Raw genomic sequence first — 19962 nt, forward strand, 5'->3', positions numbered from 1 at the left:
CCCTACCAATGTTGCATTTACGGCTAGCTCTGTCTCTCTGGAACTCTATTAACTAATTTGCATTCTATTGGGAGCCGCTTAAAGTAAAAATATTCATAAAAGTAATAATATAAGTGGTTAATTGATATAAAACTTTGTATAGTTAGAAGCTATTATAAAAACAAATCTACTTCATACTATTTTAGATAATAATAAGAGAAATTTAAAAAGAAATTAACTAATAATTTTAAAGTTTTTATGCCCATAAAATATCGAAGCTCTACATCAGGTCAACACAATTCCACGGTTCCGTAGAACACTATTTGAAGACTTCTGCTCTAAGCAAAACTGTATACATAGTAACCCTAACAGCAACATCTCAGATTCATTTGATATGCAAACACAGTTTTGCGAAAACTAAGAAGTAAGTTTGGTGGTAAAATTTTCCAATCTGTGCAACTGAATGTAGATTATTTATTAATTATTAAAAATTATTTAAAAAAAATTATTTTAATTATTAATTAAAATAATTTTAAAAAGATTATTTTAATAAAATAACGGAAAACATTCCGTCTGAAAACCAAAAAGAAGAAACGGAGTCGACAGTGGTGGAGTCGACAGTGATACCTTCAAAACGGAATAACCAAATGTTTTAATACATTACAATATTTTTTTCCACTCATTTTGTTGCCTTGATAGGAAAATCAAAACGAAGAATCAGAACTTCAAAGGATTCTATCAGAACTTCAAAGGATGCCTAGAAAATATTGATTAACTGTTACTCTGTTTCTTGTAGGGAGACAATGCTTTATCAACTGCTCAAAATGCAACTGATTTTATTTGCACAACCAAAAAAGTTCGCTGGATGCTTAGGAACAAAGATTAAGATGAATAATGAATTTTTCCATATGAAAGATGAATTTCCAATCGAAATTAATAATATCAAATAGTCAATTTTTCCAAAATAATTATTCTAGGGAATTATTGATTAACTGATTAATTATTCAAAATGTTAATTGTAAAATAAATAAGTTCAATCAATTGCATAACGCATGAAATATTAATTTATTTGAAAATGTCATAAAAGGAAAAATATAAAATAATTTGAATTAATCTAACTAATGTAATTTCTTGGGTCCAGCTCAGTAACAGAGATGAAGAACATAATTAACAGCAACAGAGATGAAGAACAATGTTTATTAGGTTTTTATAAGCTTTTATTATATTTAATTTACTCACAGTGTTTTCACTGTTGTCGGAGATTTGTTACCGATTTTTAACCTATTTTCTGACAAGCTATGGAGTTCAAATTTTCGACAACACAGTTTGTGGATGACGATGCAAAGTGGTGAAGAGATTTTTCAAAATTCTATTAAATTTTCTTTTGCCCAAAGAAGCGCTAGCTCGGAAAGGCTATTAGTCTCGAAGCGTTATTTTGTGTTCAATCACTTTAAAACACTGAATCCCTTTTAAAAAAGTTGCCACAAAATATTATCGCTGTGTTATTATATTTAAAGAAATTGAATAATGAAGAATCTGCAAGAATGTATGCATGTTTTTAGCATTTCGCATTCGGTACCTAGAGCCATCAAGTTTTGAATTACGAAATACTCTAACCGAACATGGGTACATCAAAGGCTGAATTTTGAATTTCGAATTTGTTTTATTGTCTACTTCATATTTTGTAAAACTTTAACTTGATCAACAAACTCAACGATGCGAGAAATGGCAACACGGTATGGGGGAAAAAAAAATCTCCAACGCGCGAGACTGTCTATTGGAAATTCTAAAGATATGCTGTTTTGAAATATTTTGTGATTTTGCAGTTGAACTGAAGTTTATGTGGTTTAAGTGCGAAGAACATGATATTTAATAAATAAAGGTAACACGCAAAACGTTAAAAAAACGAACTTTTGGGCGTAATATAAAATCTGAATGCTTTCAGATTTTTTTTTTTTTTTTTTTTTAATTAGATCAATATATTCACATTGCCGTAAATTTCAGAAAATATTTAAACTCGTTTCATTGCACTGTTATTTTTGTTCATTATTGTAATATTTTGCATTGATTTATTTAATTATTCATTTATCGTTGCTTTTAAGGTGATAATTTCTGAATTTATTTTGCGAGTAAATTGAATTTGTGGCCACATGTTTCGTATATGAGTTTTTATTATTACTTTTTAATATAGAATTGAACATCTCTTCATTCTGAGTCCAAGAACATTTAAAGAATAAAATAGTTGAAGAATGCGAGATTATACGCAAATAAGCTCCTGACTTGCCTATAAGTTTTTTTTTTTTTTTTTTTTTTTTTTTTTTTTTTTTGTCGCCATCGTTGGCGACACCGCAAAGTTGGCAATTTCTCGCCAACTTCGCAAATTTGGAAAGATTCGGGAAAATACATTTTCGAAGCTTTATGACCTAATCCATGCGAGATTGTTTTAGTAAAATTTGTCCATATTTATCCGACAATTATTTAATCTTTCTAACAACTACAAAATTGTTCGAATTCTCCAGTAAGTTCAACTTTCAAGTAATTTTCTCAACCATCAATAAAATTCGTTGTTCACTTCTAAAAGATCCAATCTCTGATTTTAATTCTTGTGAAATTTTACCTGATGATGCCAGTGTAGAGAATCGCATACTCAGAAAAAAGAAATAAACAAATTTTTAACAGCTAATCATAAACGGACATTTATTATAAATTTTACTCTGGATCTGCAAACACTATCAGTAAAGCTTTCTCAGTTCTTAAACTGTATGTCTTCCAACCCTTTATTCCTTCGAACCTACAGAGCAGAAAAGACAAATGCACCATCAACACGTTGTCTTGAGAATGAATCTCAAATTTGTAGACATTAGGTATTTTGGAAGCAGGAAAGATGAAAAATGAGCAACGCCTTCGCCGGGAATTGAACTACAGACCTCTGGAATACGCGGCCAGTGTGCAGAGCACCACACCACGAAGGCATGCCAAGAAGAAGGGAGAAATACCTTATATACTCCCCCTTTTAAAGGGCGACTGGGGTTTTAGGGGACCTTGTCGCCAAATCCTGGGGTGTGGAGAATCATCATCCACCACCCTTTTAGTATGGGTGCCACTGTAGAGACATTAGGTATTTTTTGGAAGCAGGAGTCATGAAAAATGAGCAACGCCTTCGCCGGGAATCGAACCACGGTCCCCTGGAATACACACCCAGCGCGCAGACCACCGCACCAAGAAGGCGGGAGAAATAACTCATAGGTTGATTAAATGACTCAAAATTAGCTTTTATCTCTCGTGTTTGTTCCTCGCATTGTCTGTGTTGCTGACCCGTCTGTGCACCATAGGAATACATTTTGCCGGATATAACGCAAGAGCAGGAAGAATTTATACATCTACAATAATACTAAATAGCTACATTAATTATAAAATGCAAGACCACTGTTAAATGAATTGAAACATTCTTTTCTACTCAAAAATCTCATTATGTGCTTTTAAACTGAGACAGGTATCTAATAGTTGCGGCTCTTTGATTCTCCTGAATTATATTATACCGCTCCTACTGAGATGAAATTCGGCTACCTCCGATATAATGTATTAATAATGCGTTGTTGTAATACCATACCACAATCCAATCGCTGCAGGACACATGTCGCTGTTAGATATGTAACTTGGATATCGAAATGCCGGCGTGCGGTCTTCACCGATAAATTCATATAATCTTGAACTACACGACAGTAGGTCAGATGGTCAATGCAACAATCTAATGGAGTACTGGGGAAGTAAAGCTTGAGTTGCAGGAGAATACACTGAATCAGACCCAACTAATAAGCTGGAATGGGCAAAACTTCAAATACACACTCTACCTCTCTTTATACGCCCAATGCGAAATGAACGTATAAAATGTAGCTAAAGTATGATAAACGAGACGAGGGAATTACCGCATCTCCACGGGTGTGCTCTCGTAATGTTCAGTTAGAATGTTCAACTAGCCAAGTGAAAGATTCATGGTTCGAATTCTAGCGAAGGTAGATTATTTCTGTTTTGAAAAACCTTATCTGTCTCTATAATTGGCGCCTCAAAAGAGGTTGCCATTATTAAAACAAGGATTTCAACTTTCTAGTTTCGAATACTGTTATTGAGTGTTAATTAGGAAACTAAACGTAGTTACTAAAACATGCAGCCATTTTCCTAAAACAAAGTTACTAAAACATGTTTCTAATTTGCTGTCTTGTACGAACACTGTGTTCCCACTGCAAAATCTGATGCATCTTTGGATGACAGCTATCAAGACAGCTTTCAGTTTTTAAATAATGCAAAAACTTGACCAACAAAATCGATTTTTCAAGCTTAACTGCTCTGCAGTAACTTGCAAAACATTTGACGGTTATGTCCTATAGCGATGGTCTCAAACTCGGGGTCGCCTAAGAAACTTTACGCGCCCGCGAACAAATTTTTGAAAAATTATTAGTATTATTATGACATTATTTACTAGGTGAGAATTTTAAGAAAGGTTTATGATGTTAACGATTCTTTTATAAAGTTTTACATTACGTTTTAATGGTGGCCCACCAGCGGTCAGGCGGTCGCTGAACGCTCGTAGTTCGGTCCGAAGTTCGAATTCCGCGAACAGACTGGATGCATGGGCGTTTTCGTGGTTTTCCCCTATGTATAACGTGTGTATCAGCCCGTTTGCCTTAGAGTGTCCTCCACGAACGCATTTCTGTCTTTAGGCAGATAGCCCTCGAGGCTTTGCCGTAATCACATAAACCAAACCAATACGTTTTAACGGAAAGGAATTAGCATTCAAACGAACGTTAGTAACGTTCCTGAAAATCTACAAAATGAATTAATTCATTTACATTATGACAAAAATTTTACTTAAAGACCTGACGCTACAGATCCGATTAAGTTATTTCCGTATTTGTCAAAATATAAATACCCTCAGTTATGAATTTTTATAATAAGAATAATCGCTTTGTTTGGGAACAGCATTCAAACGAACGTTAGTAACGTCCCTGAAAATCTACAAAATGAATTAATTCATTTACATTATGACAAAAGTTTTATTTAAAGACCTGACGCTACAGATCAGATTAAGTTATTTCCGTATTTGTCAAAATATAAATACCCTCAGTTATGAATTTTTATAATAAGAATAATCGCTTTGTTTGGGAACAGCATTCAAACGAACGTTAGTAACGTCCCTGAAAATCTACAAAATGAATTAATTCATTTACATTATGACAAAAGTTTTATTTAAAGACCTGACGATACAGATCCAATTAAGTTATTTCCGTATTTGTCGAAATATAAATACCCTCAGTTATGAATTTTTATAATACGAATAATCGCTTTGTTTGAGAACAGCATTCAAACGAACGTTAGTAACGTCTCTGAAAATCTACAAAATGAATTAATTCATTTACATTATGACAAAAATTTTACTTAAAGACCTGACGCTACAGATCCGATTAAGTTATTTCCGTATTTGTCAAAATATAAATACCCTCAGTTATGAATTTTTATAATAAGAATAATCGCTTTGTTTGGGAACAGCATTCAAACGAACGTTAGTAACGTCCCTGAAAATCTACAAAATGAATTAATTCATTTACATTATGACAAAAGTTTTATTTAAAGACCTGACGCTACAGATCAGATTAAGTTATTTCCGTATTTGTCAAAATATAAATACCCTCAGTTATGAATTTTTATAATAAGAATAATCGCTTTGTTTGGGAACAGCATTCAAACGAACGTTAGTAACGTCCCTGAAAATCTACAAAATGAATTAATTCATTTACATTATGACAAAAGTTTTATTTAAAGATCTGACGATACAGATCCGATTAAGTTATTTCCGTATTTGTCAAAATATAAATACCCTCAGTTATGAATTTTTATAATACGAATAATCGCTTTGTTTGGGAACAGCATTCAAACGAACGTTAGTAACGTCCCTTATCTACAAAATGAATTAATTCATTTACATTATGACAAAAGTTTTATTTAAAGACCTGACGATACAGATCCAATTAAGTTATTTCCGTATTTGTCAAAATATAAATATCCTCAGTTACGAATTTTTTATAATAAGAATAATCGCTTTGTTTGGGAATATATGGATATGCGAACAGGCTGATCGATGAGCATCTGTAATTCGTTAAAAAGATAGTTTCTAGTAATTTTTTCTCCAAAGTTACACACTTCAAAGGAATCGAAACGTCATGAGATGTATAATCCACGAAAGGTATAGTAACAAATAAAGAACTTTATAATTAGTTACATACAGATATATGTATTTTTTCTGCATACATCATTCAGATTTATGTTACACCCAAAAGCGCATTTTTTTTTTTACACATATATACATGTCGAAAGATCTGAGCTAACGTCCCTTTGGGCTAAAAATACTTAAAAACAGCATATCTTTAGAATTTCCGATAGACAGTCTCGCGCACTGGAGAAATAAAAATGTTTCAATTTGCACAGTGTTGCCACTGCTCACTTTAAAATCACAGATTTTAATCAAAAATTCGTTAAAGTTTTTTTTAAATATGAATACATAATAAAACAAATTCAAAATTCGGGCTTCCCCATATTCGGGTGGACGACTACGTTATTCAAAATTTGATCGCTCTAGACACCGTTGCTTTTTCACAATGCGAGAAATATACATACATTCATGCAGAATCTTCATCATCATTTAATTTCTTTAAATATAATACACAGCGATAATATTTGGTGGCCAACAATTTAAAAAGTCATTCTTTTAGTGTTTCGAAGAAAAATGCCGTTTCCAGACTACTAGCCCTTCTGGGTTAACGTCTATTTGGGCTAATAAATAACAGGAAGATAATAGGTTTATATTATTCATTCTCAAATTTTGCTTTACTTGGAAAGCGTTCGTAATTTTTTCAGCGTTAAATTAATTGTTAGTTAGTGGTTAGTTCAATCAATCACTAAATCACCAAGTTCTTGAATTAACCTCTGTTGAATTAATTAATTAACCTCTGTTGAATTATTTGATGAGATAAATATCAATCTGAAAATTTTATCGGGCTTTAACGTAAGTTTCCCGCCACCGCAAATATCGTCCATTCGAACAGTTCGCGTTGGCGGGTTTAATCCTATTTTGTCTAACGATTTTTGGCATTTGAAAGGAAGAGGTTTGCTTTATAACACTCTTTTGTGAAATTTGTAAAAAAACAACATTATCATTAAGTTGTCTGAAATGGGATTCTACGCTACCAGATTAGAACCATCATTTACTTTCAGTTCTGTTGCACAAAGTCAGCTAGAGAATATCGCCAAATCATGTGTAGAACTTTAGGTACCAATGCTAAATCACATGACACAGTGAAAGTTTGGTACTTCAGAAACAAGGACTATGTCATTAAGACACAATAACACGCCGAACAAATACTAATTCAGAAGTAAAAACAACGAAAATCAGCGTTATATTTTCCCAAATGAATGAATTTGCGGTTTTGCAGCTGAGAATGGTGGTTCCATCGAAACTAGTCCTGTGAAAATTTTGAAATAACGCTGATTTGATCGCTCTAGACACCGTTGCTTTTTCACAATGCGAGAAATATACATACATTCATGCAGAATCTTCATCATCATTTAATTTCTTTAAATATAATACACAGCGATAATATTTGGTGGCCAACAATTTGAAAAGTTATTCTTTTAGTGTTTCGAAGAAAAATGCCGTTTCCAGACTACTAGCCCTTCTGGGTTAACGTCTATTTGGGCTAATAAATAACAGGAAGATAATAGGTTGATATTATTCATTCTCAAATTTTGCTTTACTTGGAAAGCTTTCGTAATTTTTTCAGCGTTAAATTAATTGTTAGTTAGTGGTTAGTTCAATCAACACTAAATCATCAAGTTCTTGAATTAACCTCCCTGATTTTTATTGTTTATATAACGCTGATTTTTATTGTTTGACTTCTGAACAAGGACTATGTCATTCAAGAAGCAGAGCGCTCTGGCCGACCTACTGATGTTGATGAAGCCCGCCTGCAGGAACTTGTGGAGAAGGATCAGTAAGCAACCACTGAAGAGCTTGCTAAGGAGTTGGACGTTAGGTGCCATGTCCATTAGTCGCCCTATGCATCGCTTAAATTTGACGTACAAGCTCAATTGCTGGATGCCGGATGAACTGCCTCAAGCAGATAATCACAGACCTGTTCGGGCCTGCATTAATGTGCTCGAATATCAATGCAAGGACAAAAGTTTGAGCCGGATCATCACTTGTAGTAAAAGTAGACTTACTTCAACAACACGGCCCGAAAAGGGGGTTCTCGTCTGCCGCCCGTTAGCAGCGAACAAAAAAATCATGCTTTGTATCTGGTGAGATTGCCGTGATATTATCCACAAAGACTATATGGCAAAAGGTAAAACACTCGACAGCAAGGTGTACAGCGAGATGCTAATCTGTGTTGCAGCTGCTACCAGTTCCGGTTTAAAAAGGTAATGTCCCATCAAAATAATGCAAGGCCATATGTATCTGCATTCACCAGCTGGACTCTGTACGGACTCGAAGGGAATCTTTTGCCACACCCACCATATACGCCGACATCGCTCCTTCGGACTTTTACCTTTTTTCACACCTGCAGCTACATATTGCTGGTGCTATCTTCCGTTCTGCAATGGACGTCCGAAATGAGGTTGATCTGTTTTTGGACACTCGGCTTTTCGTATCCCGGCCGAAGGCTTTGAAATACTACCAAAACGTTGGCAGAAAATCATAGATTTGGATGATGATTACTACCCACACTAAAGATACTGCTTTCATGTTTATTTTTCTAACTTTATTAAGAATGCTTTTCAGCGGAAAACTTTCGTTACAACGAGATATATCTTGCTATAAAAATTAATACCGTATATGTATGTTTTGATAAAACTTTAGTAAATAAAATTTAAAATTTAGTTAGAAAATTTGTTCTGTTAAAAGAAAAAAATAATTCCCCCCCCCCATTTTGGCTTAAAAAAGTACTAATTTTGCCCGTGAACTTCTTTTTAGATCGCGCATTCAGCCTGCACGCAATTTGAGACCATTGTTGTACATTTTAAACAAGGACACTACAAATAATGATAACTTTTTAACTATTGGTGTGGTGGATAATTTCTGATCGCTATTATTTCCGATTCATTCGTCTTCTAATAGATTTTGCAATCCAATCTCTCTTGCAGCGAACTTACATTTTATCCCATTACCCTATGAGCCAGTTCCTTACGACTAACAGAAGAATTCTTTCTAAAATTCTAGTATATCTCTAAGTAATATAACTATTAACGATTATATCACCTTAATAAATAAATATGGATTTTCCCAAAAGTGGCTGAGCCTGCTTTTAAAATCGCTTTCCATCGTTTTGAGTTATGAGCTATGCTGTTGTTATCGCTGTTAGCGAATAAGGTGCTAAAGGCACTTAAATGTGACAAGCCACTTTTGCTTCCTTGGCGCCAAATTTGACGAGAAATCTCTAAAGGTCGCCAAGCTTGGCGACATTTTGGGCTGCTCCCAGTATAACTAGTACTGTAACTGAATAACTGTAATTGATATTCTATATGTAATTGTAACCGTATCCTGCTCTTATATGTAACTTTAGGGATTTATGTCTTATAGTAATTTCGGGAAATGGAAGGAACTAAAGCTCTCTTGGCGGCTGGAAGAAAACTATATAAGCCCGGAGAGAACATCAGTTCTCGGTTGTTAGTTTAGAGCTGATTTCAGACAAATGAGAAATCTCGGTGGGAGCTTCGCTCTTTGGATGCACTGTGTAAGGTTCCGCTGTGTGTAACGTTATCAGTAGTTTGAAGTGCTACCTATTGATTGTGTTCTGCCCTACTGAGAAGAGCTGTATGAATACTTTTGTGAAGTTCAAGAGCTGTAAAAGGTTTCGCTTGTGAAAATAAATTTTATCAAACTATCATTGCTTCTGTGGGCATTCAATTCATTACGATCCCTTACGCACGCGACAATATTATAAACAGAAAATATAATGAACATGCCTTTGTAGAGAGAGACATTAGGATTTTTTGGAGCAGGTAAGATGCAACGCCTTCGCCGGTTAGCATTCGGGAAAGCAATGGTCTTCGAATAGCAACGCCTTCCCCGGGAATCGAACCGTGGACCTCTCAATTACGTGCTGAGCATGCAGACCACTCACCACGAAGGCTCGCTAAGAAGGCGGGAGAAATACCTTATAGCCTAATGGCATTAGCTAAAAATTGCATGATCAGCAAATGATAGTCAAAGTAAACCCTAAATTTATATTCAGCGATTTCACAGTGCTTATTTTTTACATTAATGAAAATGCTATAGCCTTTTCACTACAATTTGACAATTACATCACTCTTTGCAGTTAAATTGGATCTCCCCTTATTTTCTTTTTCCCATTTATGTAATACTTTGCATTTTAATTTTAGTTATAACTGTTAACATAATTGCAATATTCCCTTTCACCATATAATAACAACATATAACACTACATATAAGGTATTTGATTGTATAATAATTTGATGCTTTTCTGTTAACGGAGCTCTAGTCACCAAATTTGCCTCAAAATACTAAATGTTGTGAACTGTTTGGATTGCATCAGCAATAGCATTGGTGGGAAGAAGAATGAACATTAATCCAGCAATTTTCCGTCCTAGATTTTTAGTTGCTTTTGTGTTGAAGTGCAGAGTTTTAAAGCGAGAACAGATTGCTGTGCACATGGAACAGTTTCGTTAGCCCTAATATACACAGAAATCTGTTTTCATTTGGGAAAAAAAAAAAAAAAAAAAAAAAAAAAAAACAGATAATTTACAATTTGGCACCGTGCATAGTTTTGGCATTGCTGATTAAGCATTACATGAATTACAATCATTAATAAAATTTGTAGAAAGCTACAAGGAGAGAAGGAAACCCTTAAAATTTAGGAATTTCAAAATTTATTTAAAAAGCACTTAATCTCGCTGCTAAGATTAAAAATTTTAATTTAATAGAGAATATATAAACGATTAGATTATCTCCTAGGAAACATGAACAAAAATTTAGATAGTAAAAGTGTACTATTATAAAAATCAAAAGTCGGAATTTGTAATTAATTAAATTGGAATTTATAATTTATAAAATGCTAAATTAATAAAAAATAGTACATTTAAACAAATAAAATTCCACAGAAATTGTTGATTAAATTGTTGATTCCACAGAAAAGATCCAAGAGGAATTGGAATCCCTCTAATCAACTATTACTATCTAAATTTTCCTTCTCATTTCTTAAGCGAAAATCTAATAATTATTATATTGTATTGATTATATATACAATAATTATTCTTTTCGTGAAGCTTTAAATATCGTTAGGACTGCCACCATCTAGTTAGATATTGCGTCGGGCCAACGTTTATGTTTGGCGCTATAACGCGCCCTGTTACCAGGGGGAAAAAAAATCACACATTACACCTATTAGTAACCTTTAACATCATTATCGAGCATTCATTGATTAATATACTTGAGTCTCCATCCTGTCGTTCGTCCCAAATATTAAATGCAAAAACACTATAAAAGAAGGAAAAAAAAGTTATTGTTACCTCTGATTTTCCTTTCGACACACAATTTGCGACATTTAGAGGATCCAGAAAAAGAGCATCCGTCTGTAAAAAACAAAAGAGAGAGAGAACTATTACGAATGGTATGTTAACAGAAAATTAATAAAACCTACATATACACTTAAAATCAAAATTTTTATTTTACGTAGATCTTTTCAATCCAAATTTCATAAAATTTACATACATATCTACAATCGAAATTTAATAAACTTTGCACATATACTCATCTACAATTCAGTCAAAATGCCAGTCTTGAAAAGCCGTTTCTTCATTTCATATAACAGCCAAATTTTCAGTAAATTGTTTGATAGTAATAGATGATTAGTATTAAAACAATTTAATTTTTCCGATTATTTCATACCTTTCTTCTGTTTACATATTATATTTGAATTGGTTAATAAAATGCAATTTTACACTTTAACAATAAACAAATAAAGGGTGATATAATTTCACATATTAAAAATGGTTTATTACGTTATCTTTAAAGTTCAACATTTTAGTTATTAAATTATACTTCCGCATTCATAATTTTGCATTATTAAACTAGCACATTCTTGATGCTTTATTAAATTATACTTCTACGTTTTTAACATTTTATTATATTATACTTCTGTATTCAAAATTATTTACTAACTTCTCAAAATTAATTAATTATAGATCTACATTCCTAATTTTTCGTTTGAGTTCATAATTCTCTATCAACTTACATTACGTAAGTCTAACTACGATTTTACATTCTTAATTCTTCATGAAACTATACATTTTAAATTCTCTATTCAATTCTACTTCTGCATTCATAATTCTTTGCACAGTTATACTTCCGGATTCCAAACTATTTACTAATTACGCAGCTATATTCGTAATTCTTCAGTTAATTATACTTCTACATTTTAAATTCCTTATTAAACTGAATATTTTAAAATCTTTATTAAATTGTATAGTCTTATTTTTTTATAAAATTATATATCTGCATTCATAATTCGTTACTATATTACATTTTTATATTCTTAATATGCTACTAAATTATACATCCGCAGTCATAATCGTTTACTATTCTTTTTATTTCTTCATCAAACTATACGTCTGCATTTATTATGTAAGGTTCCTCACTCCTTTCGTCTAGGATGAATGTTGAGGAACTTAATAAACTATGTAGCGACTTATCGCTGAGTTCAAAAAACTGAAGACTCGAGAAGGGTTAAAATACACTTTATTTTACTCACATAAGAATAACAGTCGGCCCCTTCTCGGGCTTTAACTCAGAATAAGAAACTAAACTATAATTAACTAAAGCAGACTTAGTCGAAGCTAAACACAAGTGTCTAACTTAGCTGGCCCTTAAATTAAACTAGCCGGCGAATATGAATAGGCACGTAATGTACGGCGGAGCGTAATAACTTCAAGAGTGACTTAGCCCGAAAGCAAACATAGGCTACTAAAGATTCCTAGCACTCTCTTTTGAAGTAAGTTGAACCTTCCTTAAATACTTCTTCTAACTCATTTGCATTCAAAGCGATTCTAAAAACTCATTCTGGTAGGAAGTTGTAAGTAGAAACAAGAATTGATAGGAAAGGACTATGAAATTAAAATAACTGCTATAAAATTAAAATACATCTTACAATTATTTTTTTATTAAATTATACTTTTGCATTCATAATTCTTTCTACTAAATTATATATCTACATTCATAATTCTTTATTAAATTATACTTCTTCATTCTTAATTCAATATTTCTAAATCATATTTCTATTTTTTCTCTCTTTCTCCAAAAGATTTTAGATTACTTTCAATTAATGAGGTTAAGTCGTCGCATACTAATTGCGAAATTTGCAGCTGCGGCTTCAAATCAAAAAATATGACGACTAAATTATTTGTGGTCATATTTTATTTGAAGCAGTTTGACTCATTACTTAGCGGTACAAAATTTTGAATCCACCCTTAAGACATATCTCTTCTAAAAAGAATGCACGAACCTAAAAAACTGAAGGTTTAAATATTGTAGCCTAGCCCTTATGCAAATACCCCTAGAAGTATCTGAAGCCATTTCCGTCTATTGCAGAGAAATAAGAAATTGGGTTTCTGCTCACGAAAAATCTATGCTACAACCCTGTATTGGAAATCCCCAACCATCTTATCCTAAAACACAAAATCCACAGATTCCGCTCTTTTTTGTTTAATATATATCCCTATCTTCTTTTCTCAATTACTCTATTCCGAGCATCTTGAAACGGCCACGAGATATATCTTATGCAGCTAAATTCCCAGATACACTCACAGAGGATCGGAAGCAATGGCCGAAGGCGGGAAAACACAGAGTAACGAATTCTACGATGAGTGTTGCCATGACGAGAAAGACTAAAATTGGATTTCGTTCCTCGCAGATAAAATAAAAATAAAACGATGATCATAACGATAAAAAAAAAGGTGGAACGTATTCCTTTTTGCTGATAAGCCACACCTAGGACTTCGACTCATTTTCGATTTCAGATACAGTGACGAGCTTTAAAGGGGGTGGAGGAATAAAAAATAAAAACAAGGAATAAATAAAACATCGTACCAACCCCACCTGTTCCTTCGGGGCACAGCCGAGTTGCCAGAAAAATTTTAGAAATAAAAACAGAAATATAAAAAAATACCGCGAACGATTGCTTTTCATATATATGTATATAAGAAAAAGGCTCAAAATTCGCAACTTTTTTCTTCCTTTTTCGGTTATTATTATTTATGCGTACTCGAAATATATTCCACGTGAAAGCAAATCAGGGATAGGGAAGGATACTGAAGCATAACCCAGGCTTCCCTTCGCGGAGAATTTTCGATACGTGTGAGTTTTGCATAATTCTTAAGATAGTAACCTGCAAGACGAATAGCACTTCTTAAGATAGGAACCCACAGGACGAATAGCAATTTCTATTTAATTCCTGATATCCAGATTTTTGAAGGCAATTTCACGGAAATTCAAATATTAGTGATGGCATCAGTCACGATTCGACACTGTTCGCATCAAGAATAAATTACATCACATGTCACGTCAATAATTCATTCTCATGCCCGTTTTCGCATCACAAGAAGCACAAAACAAACAGTAAAACAAAAACACATTCAACAGTAAAATCACAATTATTTTTTTTTTTTTTTTTCAAGTTGCACATCTTTAGAGTTCTCGACAGTGTGTTAAATATTGGCATACTTGGTTTTTAATATTTGCTATATTATTTCTTTAAAAATAATACATGGCAATAACATTTGGCAACAGCATCCTTTTATCTGAAAAGTGAAACGAACACACACAAAAGCGAAGATCCAGGCTAACAGCACCCCTGGTGTTAAGAAAGTAAAACTACCTTTTAGAAAAAATTCAGTATTTACTAATACTATTTCAATTAAAGGTGTTTCTTATTTATATTTTAATATACTTGTAGAGACATTAGTATTTTTTGGAAGCAGGCAAGATGAAAAATTAGCAACCACCTTCGGTGGGAATCGAACCACGGACCTTTGGAATACCGGCCCAGCGTGCAGAACCACTACACCACGAAGGGACGCTAAAAAGGCGGGAGAAATACCTTATATACGTAATGCGGCAGCATCGATTAAAATGGATGCAATACATAGAAAAGCCAAGCAAGCAGAAATAAAAAAAATTTTTTGATAATGACATTTTCGAAACATTCTCTTAAAGACAAATTAATAATTCACTAATTAATTTACTAATAAAATTACTCATTTTATCCTTGACCACCGGATGATATAAATAACAAACGACTACATATTAAGCAAAAAAGATTATGTCCAATAAAGAATAATTCTGATATTTCAAAAATTAAAATTGTTATGCATACATACCTTTCTACTTAAAAAACGATTATTACAAAAACTACCGAATAGGGCAAATATTAAAAGACAAATTAAGAAATCTTAGATGCATATTCCTTGCTTCTATAAAAACATGCAATATTATATTTTAATTTTCTTTTTTCTTGGCTTTATTGGAAACGGCGAAAGAAAATTATCATCTTATAAAATCAACTAAAATTCAAGCATGTAATGATTAATGAACTAATTAATAATGCATTAAATAAACTGGCGAACCTGGCAAGATGCGTCTGCGTTCCCCCAATCTAACAAAGTAATATTTTTCTTTAAAAAAAACTACAACATATAATAATTTTTACTTTTTTAAAGAGAAGTAAATGTATAATTAACGTTTAATTAACTGAGCCTATAATGAAAAATGTACGACACGTTTGAAATTTTCATATATTTTTAGCATCATAGTTATTTAACATACCGCTTTTATAAACAAAAGTCAATAACTTTTAATAAAAAAATATAAATACACCGCGTTTTTTTAAGGACATAGCTCACGGTTCTTTAACACAGTTTTAGCAACTTATTAATATACCTTACAAGTGGCAAGCTTTAAACATCTATAGGAACCAATAAAATTAAGACACATTAATAATATAACTCGAAAGAACTGAAAAATTCTTTTATATAATGAACAATTGTCCATATGAGTACTTTAATTGGTTACACCCATATTTCCCCGTTATTTTGAAATTTTCATATACTAAATATAAACTACTGTAAAGCTATCTTCTCTGCACTAATATCATACTTGCCAAGAAACCAGTTTTACAGGAGTAGCATTCTGTGTCGGAGAGCTCAACGGCTTACATTCATAACATTGACAATGCGCAGCATCGACATTTTGTTAGAGGACTATTATTATTATAATTTTATTTTTGAATTTTGGTGACGTTTAAAAACTGTTTGGCTTTATTTTTTGCTTGCTTTAAAAATGGCCTGTAGTCGTAAGGAAACAACGAACATGGATTCGATAATTGATCATTTTTCATCATAAGGATGGAAATTTGATTCGGGATATTGTTAAATTAGGAAAATGTCTCCCATTCTACGGTGCAGTACGTGATAAAAATGCTTTAAAGAAGAAAATCGGTTCCAAAATAAAGTAAAAAGAGGTTGTTCGGTAAAGAAGACTCGGCGTGACTCAAGAGGATCAGAGATTTATAGTTACAAAATTTATGAAAAATCCACGTTTGAGCACTGTGAATAATCTACAATTTTCACTGAAAAATTTTCTACTTTAATTTCACTTAAAACTGTTCGACGAGTACTCAGATCAGCCGAATTACATAGGCGCTCTGCAAGAAGAAAATTCTTCCAAGTGCAAAAAATACAAAGCTTAAGCTTTTCTTCGCAAAATCAATGGTAAATAAACCCAAAATGTATTGGAATCATGTCTTATTTGCAGACGAATGCAAATTTAACATCTGTGGTTACTTCTGAAGGGCATATAATTGTATGGAGGAAAAAAAATGGAGAACTTAATCCCAAGACATTGGTTGGAACAGCAAAGCATGGTGGTGGAGGTGTCCTTGTAGTGCATACCAATATTAGGATTAAATAATTTAGCATTTATTGATGGCATAATGAATCATGCTCTTTATTTAAATATTTTTAAAAATAATTTAAAGTTATCCTCCAAAATTTGGGTACTAGAAACAACTTTGTTTTTTATCCGGATAACGATCCTAAGCACACGACCTTAAACGTTCACCTTTAGTGTGTCTATAATTGTCCACAAGTGCCCCCCCCCGAAAAAAAAAAAACACGCCTCAGTCACCAGATTTAAACCCAACAAAGCACAAATGGACAGAATTAAAGGTTAGAATACGAAGACACAGCATTAAAACAAAAACCTGACTAAAAACAATAATGATGGAAAAAATGGAGGAACATTGACGCAGATATTAGCCCCCCCCCAAAAAAAAACATTTATTGACCAGACAGGTTTGTCGTTGGTGGAAGCTTTATTTCTGTGTAACCGACAAGAGCATTTTAACTGGATTTTACTTAGATGTTTGAGCTTTTAATGCTTTACTTAAGGATAAAAAAATAAAAATTGCACATCAAATGAGGCTTAAAAATTTTTTTCTGTGTTAAAAAATTAAAATCTGCATTTATGTTAAAACCTACTTGAAAAAATATGTTATTTATTCAAGACTGAAAGTAAGGTATCGCCTTTCTCATTTTTATATTCATTATTATGCAGTTTGACTTTTTAAGATTACAAGAGCGAAACTTTTTTTATATAAACACAAATAGTGTTTTAGACTATTTTAAATCAGGTTAACAAATTTAATTTGCATAATAGTAGAAATGCACTCTGAATTAAAATACGGGCAACAAATTTTTTATACTGAAATTTCGATTTTATGTCTGTTATATTTAAACGCCTTTATCGGGAATTTCCTCGAACGATGTATAAATGGTACTTTATTGTAAATAAATGAAAATACAGTAAGTGTAAAAATAAAATTCCTAATGAAATCGTAACTACAATAAATGTAATCTTTTGACAAGTAACATTTCACGCATTCTGCTTCCAAAAGCCTATTCATTCTCTGACAGAACCATTTGTCAGCTGATTTCGCAAATATTGTTTACAGAATGGACGGATCGAAACAAACATGGTTAAAAAAATTGCACAAACACGGACCATCAATCCTCACCACACGCAAAAGACAAAATTGTTAAATAAACACGCATTATTCCAAACTGCAACGACAGTTAAAATTGGCCCTCACTGGTTGTCAGCGGGGAAAGGGCAGGATGAGAGGAAGAATAGAAGATCCGGGGTAGAGAATTGATTGCATTTATTGTTCTCGAAGGCAGGTGAGAGTTGGAATGTTCTTACATGATTCATTGTTTGGGCAAATCGAAGACGACAGTCAGAGAAGGACCAGAAGGCGACGAAATCGATTGTGGCTGCAGGCTCGACAAACTTGGTGGAGATGAGGTTGAAAACAAATTTTAACAGAAATAATTCTTCGTCCTTGCTCAACCCTATAGGCTCTTATACAGCTCTGCATTTTTTTAGCTTTTGTATACTTTTCTGGCAAAACTCAGTTTTGTTTAATCTTTTTCTTCATTTCTTCCATTAGAAATATTTTAATTATGATTGTTATATCTGCCAAACTGGTGAGGCTAAAAATTAAAAAATTTCGGGAATTCTTTTTTAAAAAATATACTGCGTGAAGATAATTTTACAAAGAAAACTATATCAAAATATCTATATATAACGCATACAATATCATATATCTGAATATTTTGAAAAAATTATATTAGGGGAAAAACGAAAATGAAACATCAAAAATCATTTAAGAATAGGCAAAAAAGCAACCTTAACTTGGCATTGATTTTGAAAAAACTCTGTAAATAAATACAATTTTATTATCAATCAACATCAAATTAAACTTGCTCCTTTATTAGTCCAAAGGGCCTTTGTCCCTGAAGGACTATGGTTTTCGTTTTGCGTTGGTTCACTATAAATGTCCGTTTCACTTTTCAAACTTTTACCACCAAACGTTATCGTCCTGTGTTATATTTAAAGAAATTAAGTAACGAAGAATCTGCATAAATATGGGCATGTGGAAGCCCAAATTTGAAATTTGTTTTATTAATTTCATATTTCGTAAATCTTTAACGAATTTTTGATTAACAAACTCAAGAATTTCAAAACGAGCAATGGCAACGTTGTACAGGAAAAAAAAAAAAACATTTTTTATCTCCAGCGCGTGAGACCGCGTATTCGGAAATTCTAAAGATATGCTCAATTTAAAACTATTTTGCGATTTTGCTCTTGAACAGAATGTTTTGGTTTAAGTGCGAAGAACGTGATATTTAATAAATAAAGGTAACAGACAAAAATGTTAAAAAAAAAAAAAAAAAAAGAGAGAGAGAGAGCCCCTTTGGGCGTAATTTAAAATCTGAAACCTTTCATATATATATATATATTTTCTTTTTCATTTTAAATTTATCTAATAAGCTAAAAGTATTTCTTAAATTGATGTGAGAAAAGCTGTGATTTTTTAGAAAGTGTTAAGAATTTTTGAAGTAATGAAGATTGAAGCTGGTTCAAGGCTGCAAAAATGTAATCCTTGATAATATTAAATAGGAAGACACTATTAATGAAGTACTTCAAAATCTAAAACTGAACGGATATTCAAATTGTAAGGATTTATTTATGTTTATCTAACCAGGTATTTTATGTTACGTAGCTTTACTGTCATTTTCCCTTTCAGCTTTCCTACCCTAATACCAAGTTTGTTAAAAAAACCAGAATGCCAAGTTTGTTAAAACTAAGTTTGCTGCTCTTACCGATAACGACGTCTCTGAAACGACTGATGTTAACCCTACTGCTAAGTAAAATTCCCCCGATTTTTCTTTCTAATAGCAATTTAGAATGGATTTTCTTGTAAAATGCGTTACAAAAAGTATGTGTAAATGAGTTTGAAGCTCAGCTACGGAGGGGATCCATTTTCATCTTTCCGAAATCCGTTGAAGATTATCATCAGCTAT

At 32.6% G+C, this 19962-nt stretch overlaps 1 protein-coding gene across 8 annotated transcripts in view; it reads right to left on the reverse strand.

The window, feature by feature from the left end:
* LOC118196962 (semaphorin-2A-like) overlaps positions 1 to 19962 on the reverse strand; it is a 745632-nt gene that overhangs the window by 49810 nt on the left and 675860 nt on the right. For all 8 annotated transcript variants that reach the window (XM_085810484.1, XM_085810482.1, XM_085810486.1 and 5 more), the window contains one exon: positions 11557 to 11619. In XM_085810484.1, the coding sequence (XP_085666610.1) occupies positions 11557 to 11619 (63 nt within the window). The remainder of the gene's footprint in view (positions 1 to 11556; positions 11620 to 19962) is intronic.

Source organism: Stegodyphus dumicola, chromosome 2, assembly GCF_044657685.1.
Source record: "Stegodyphus dumicola isolate Sdum_Otavi_A_Nest chromosome 2, ASM4465768v1".
Classification (NCBI taxonomy): Eukaryota; Metazoa; Arthropoda; class Arachnida; order Araneae; family Eresidae; genus Stegodyphus; species Stegodyphus dumicola.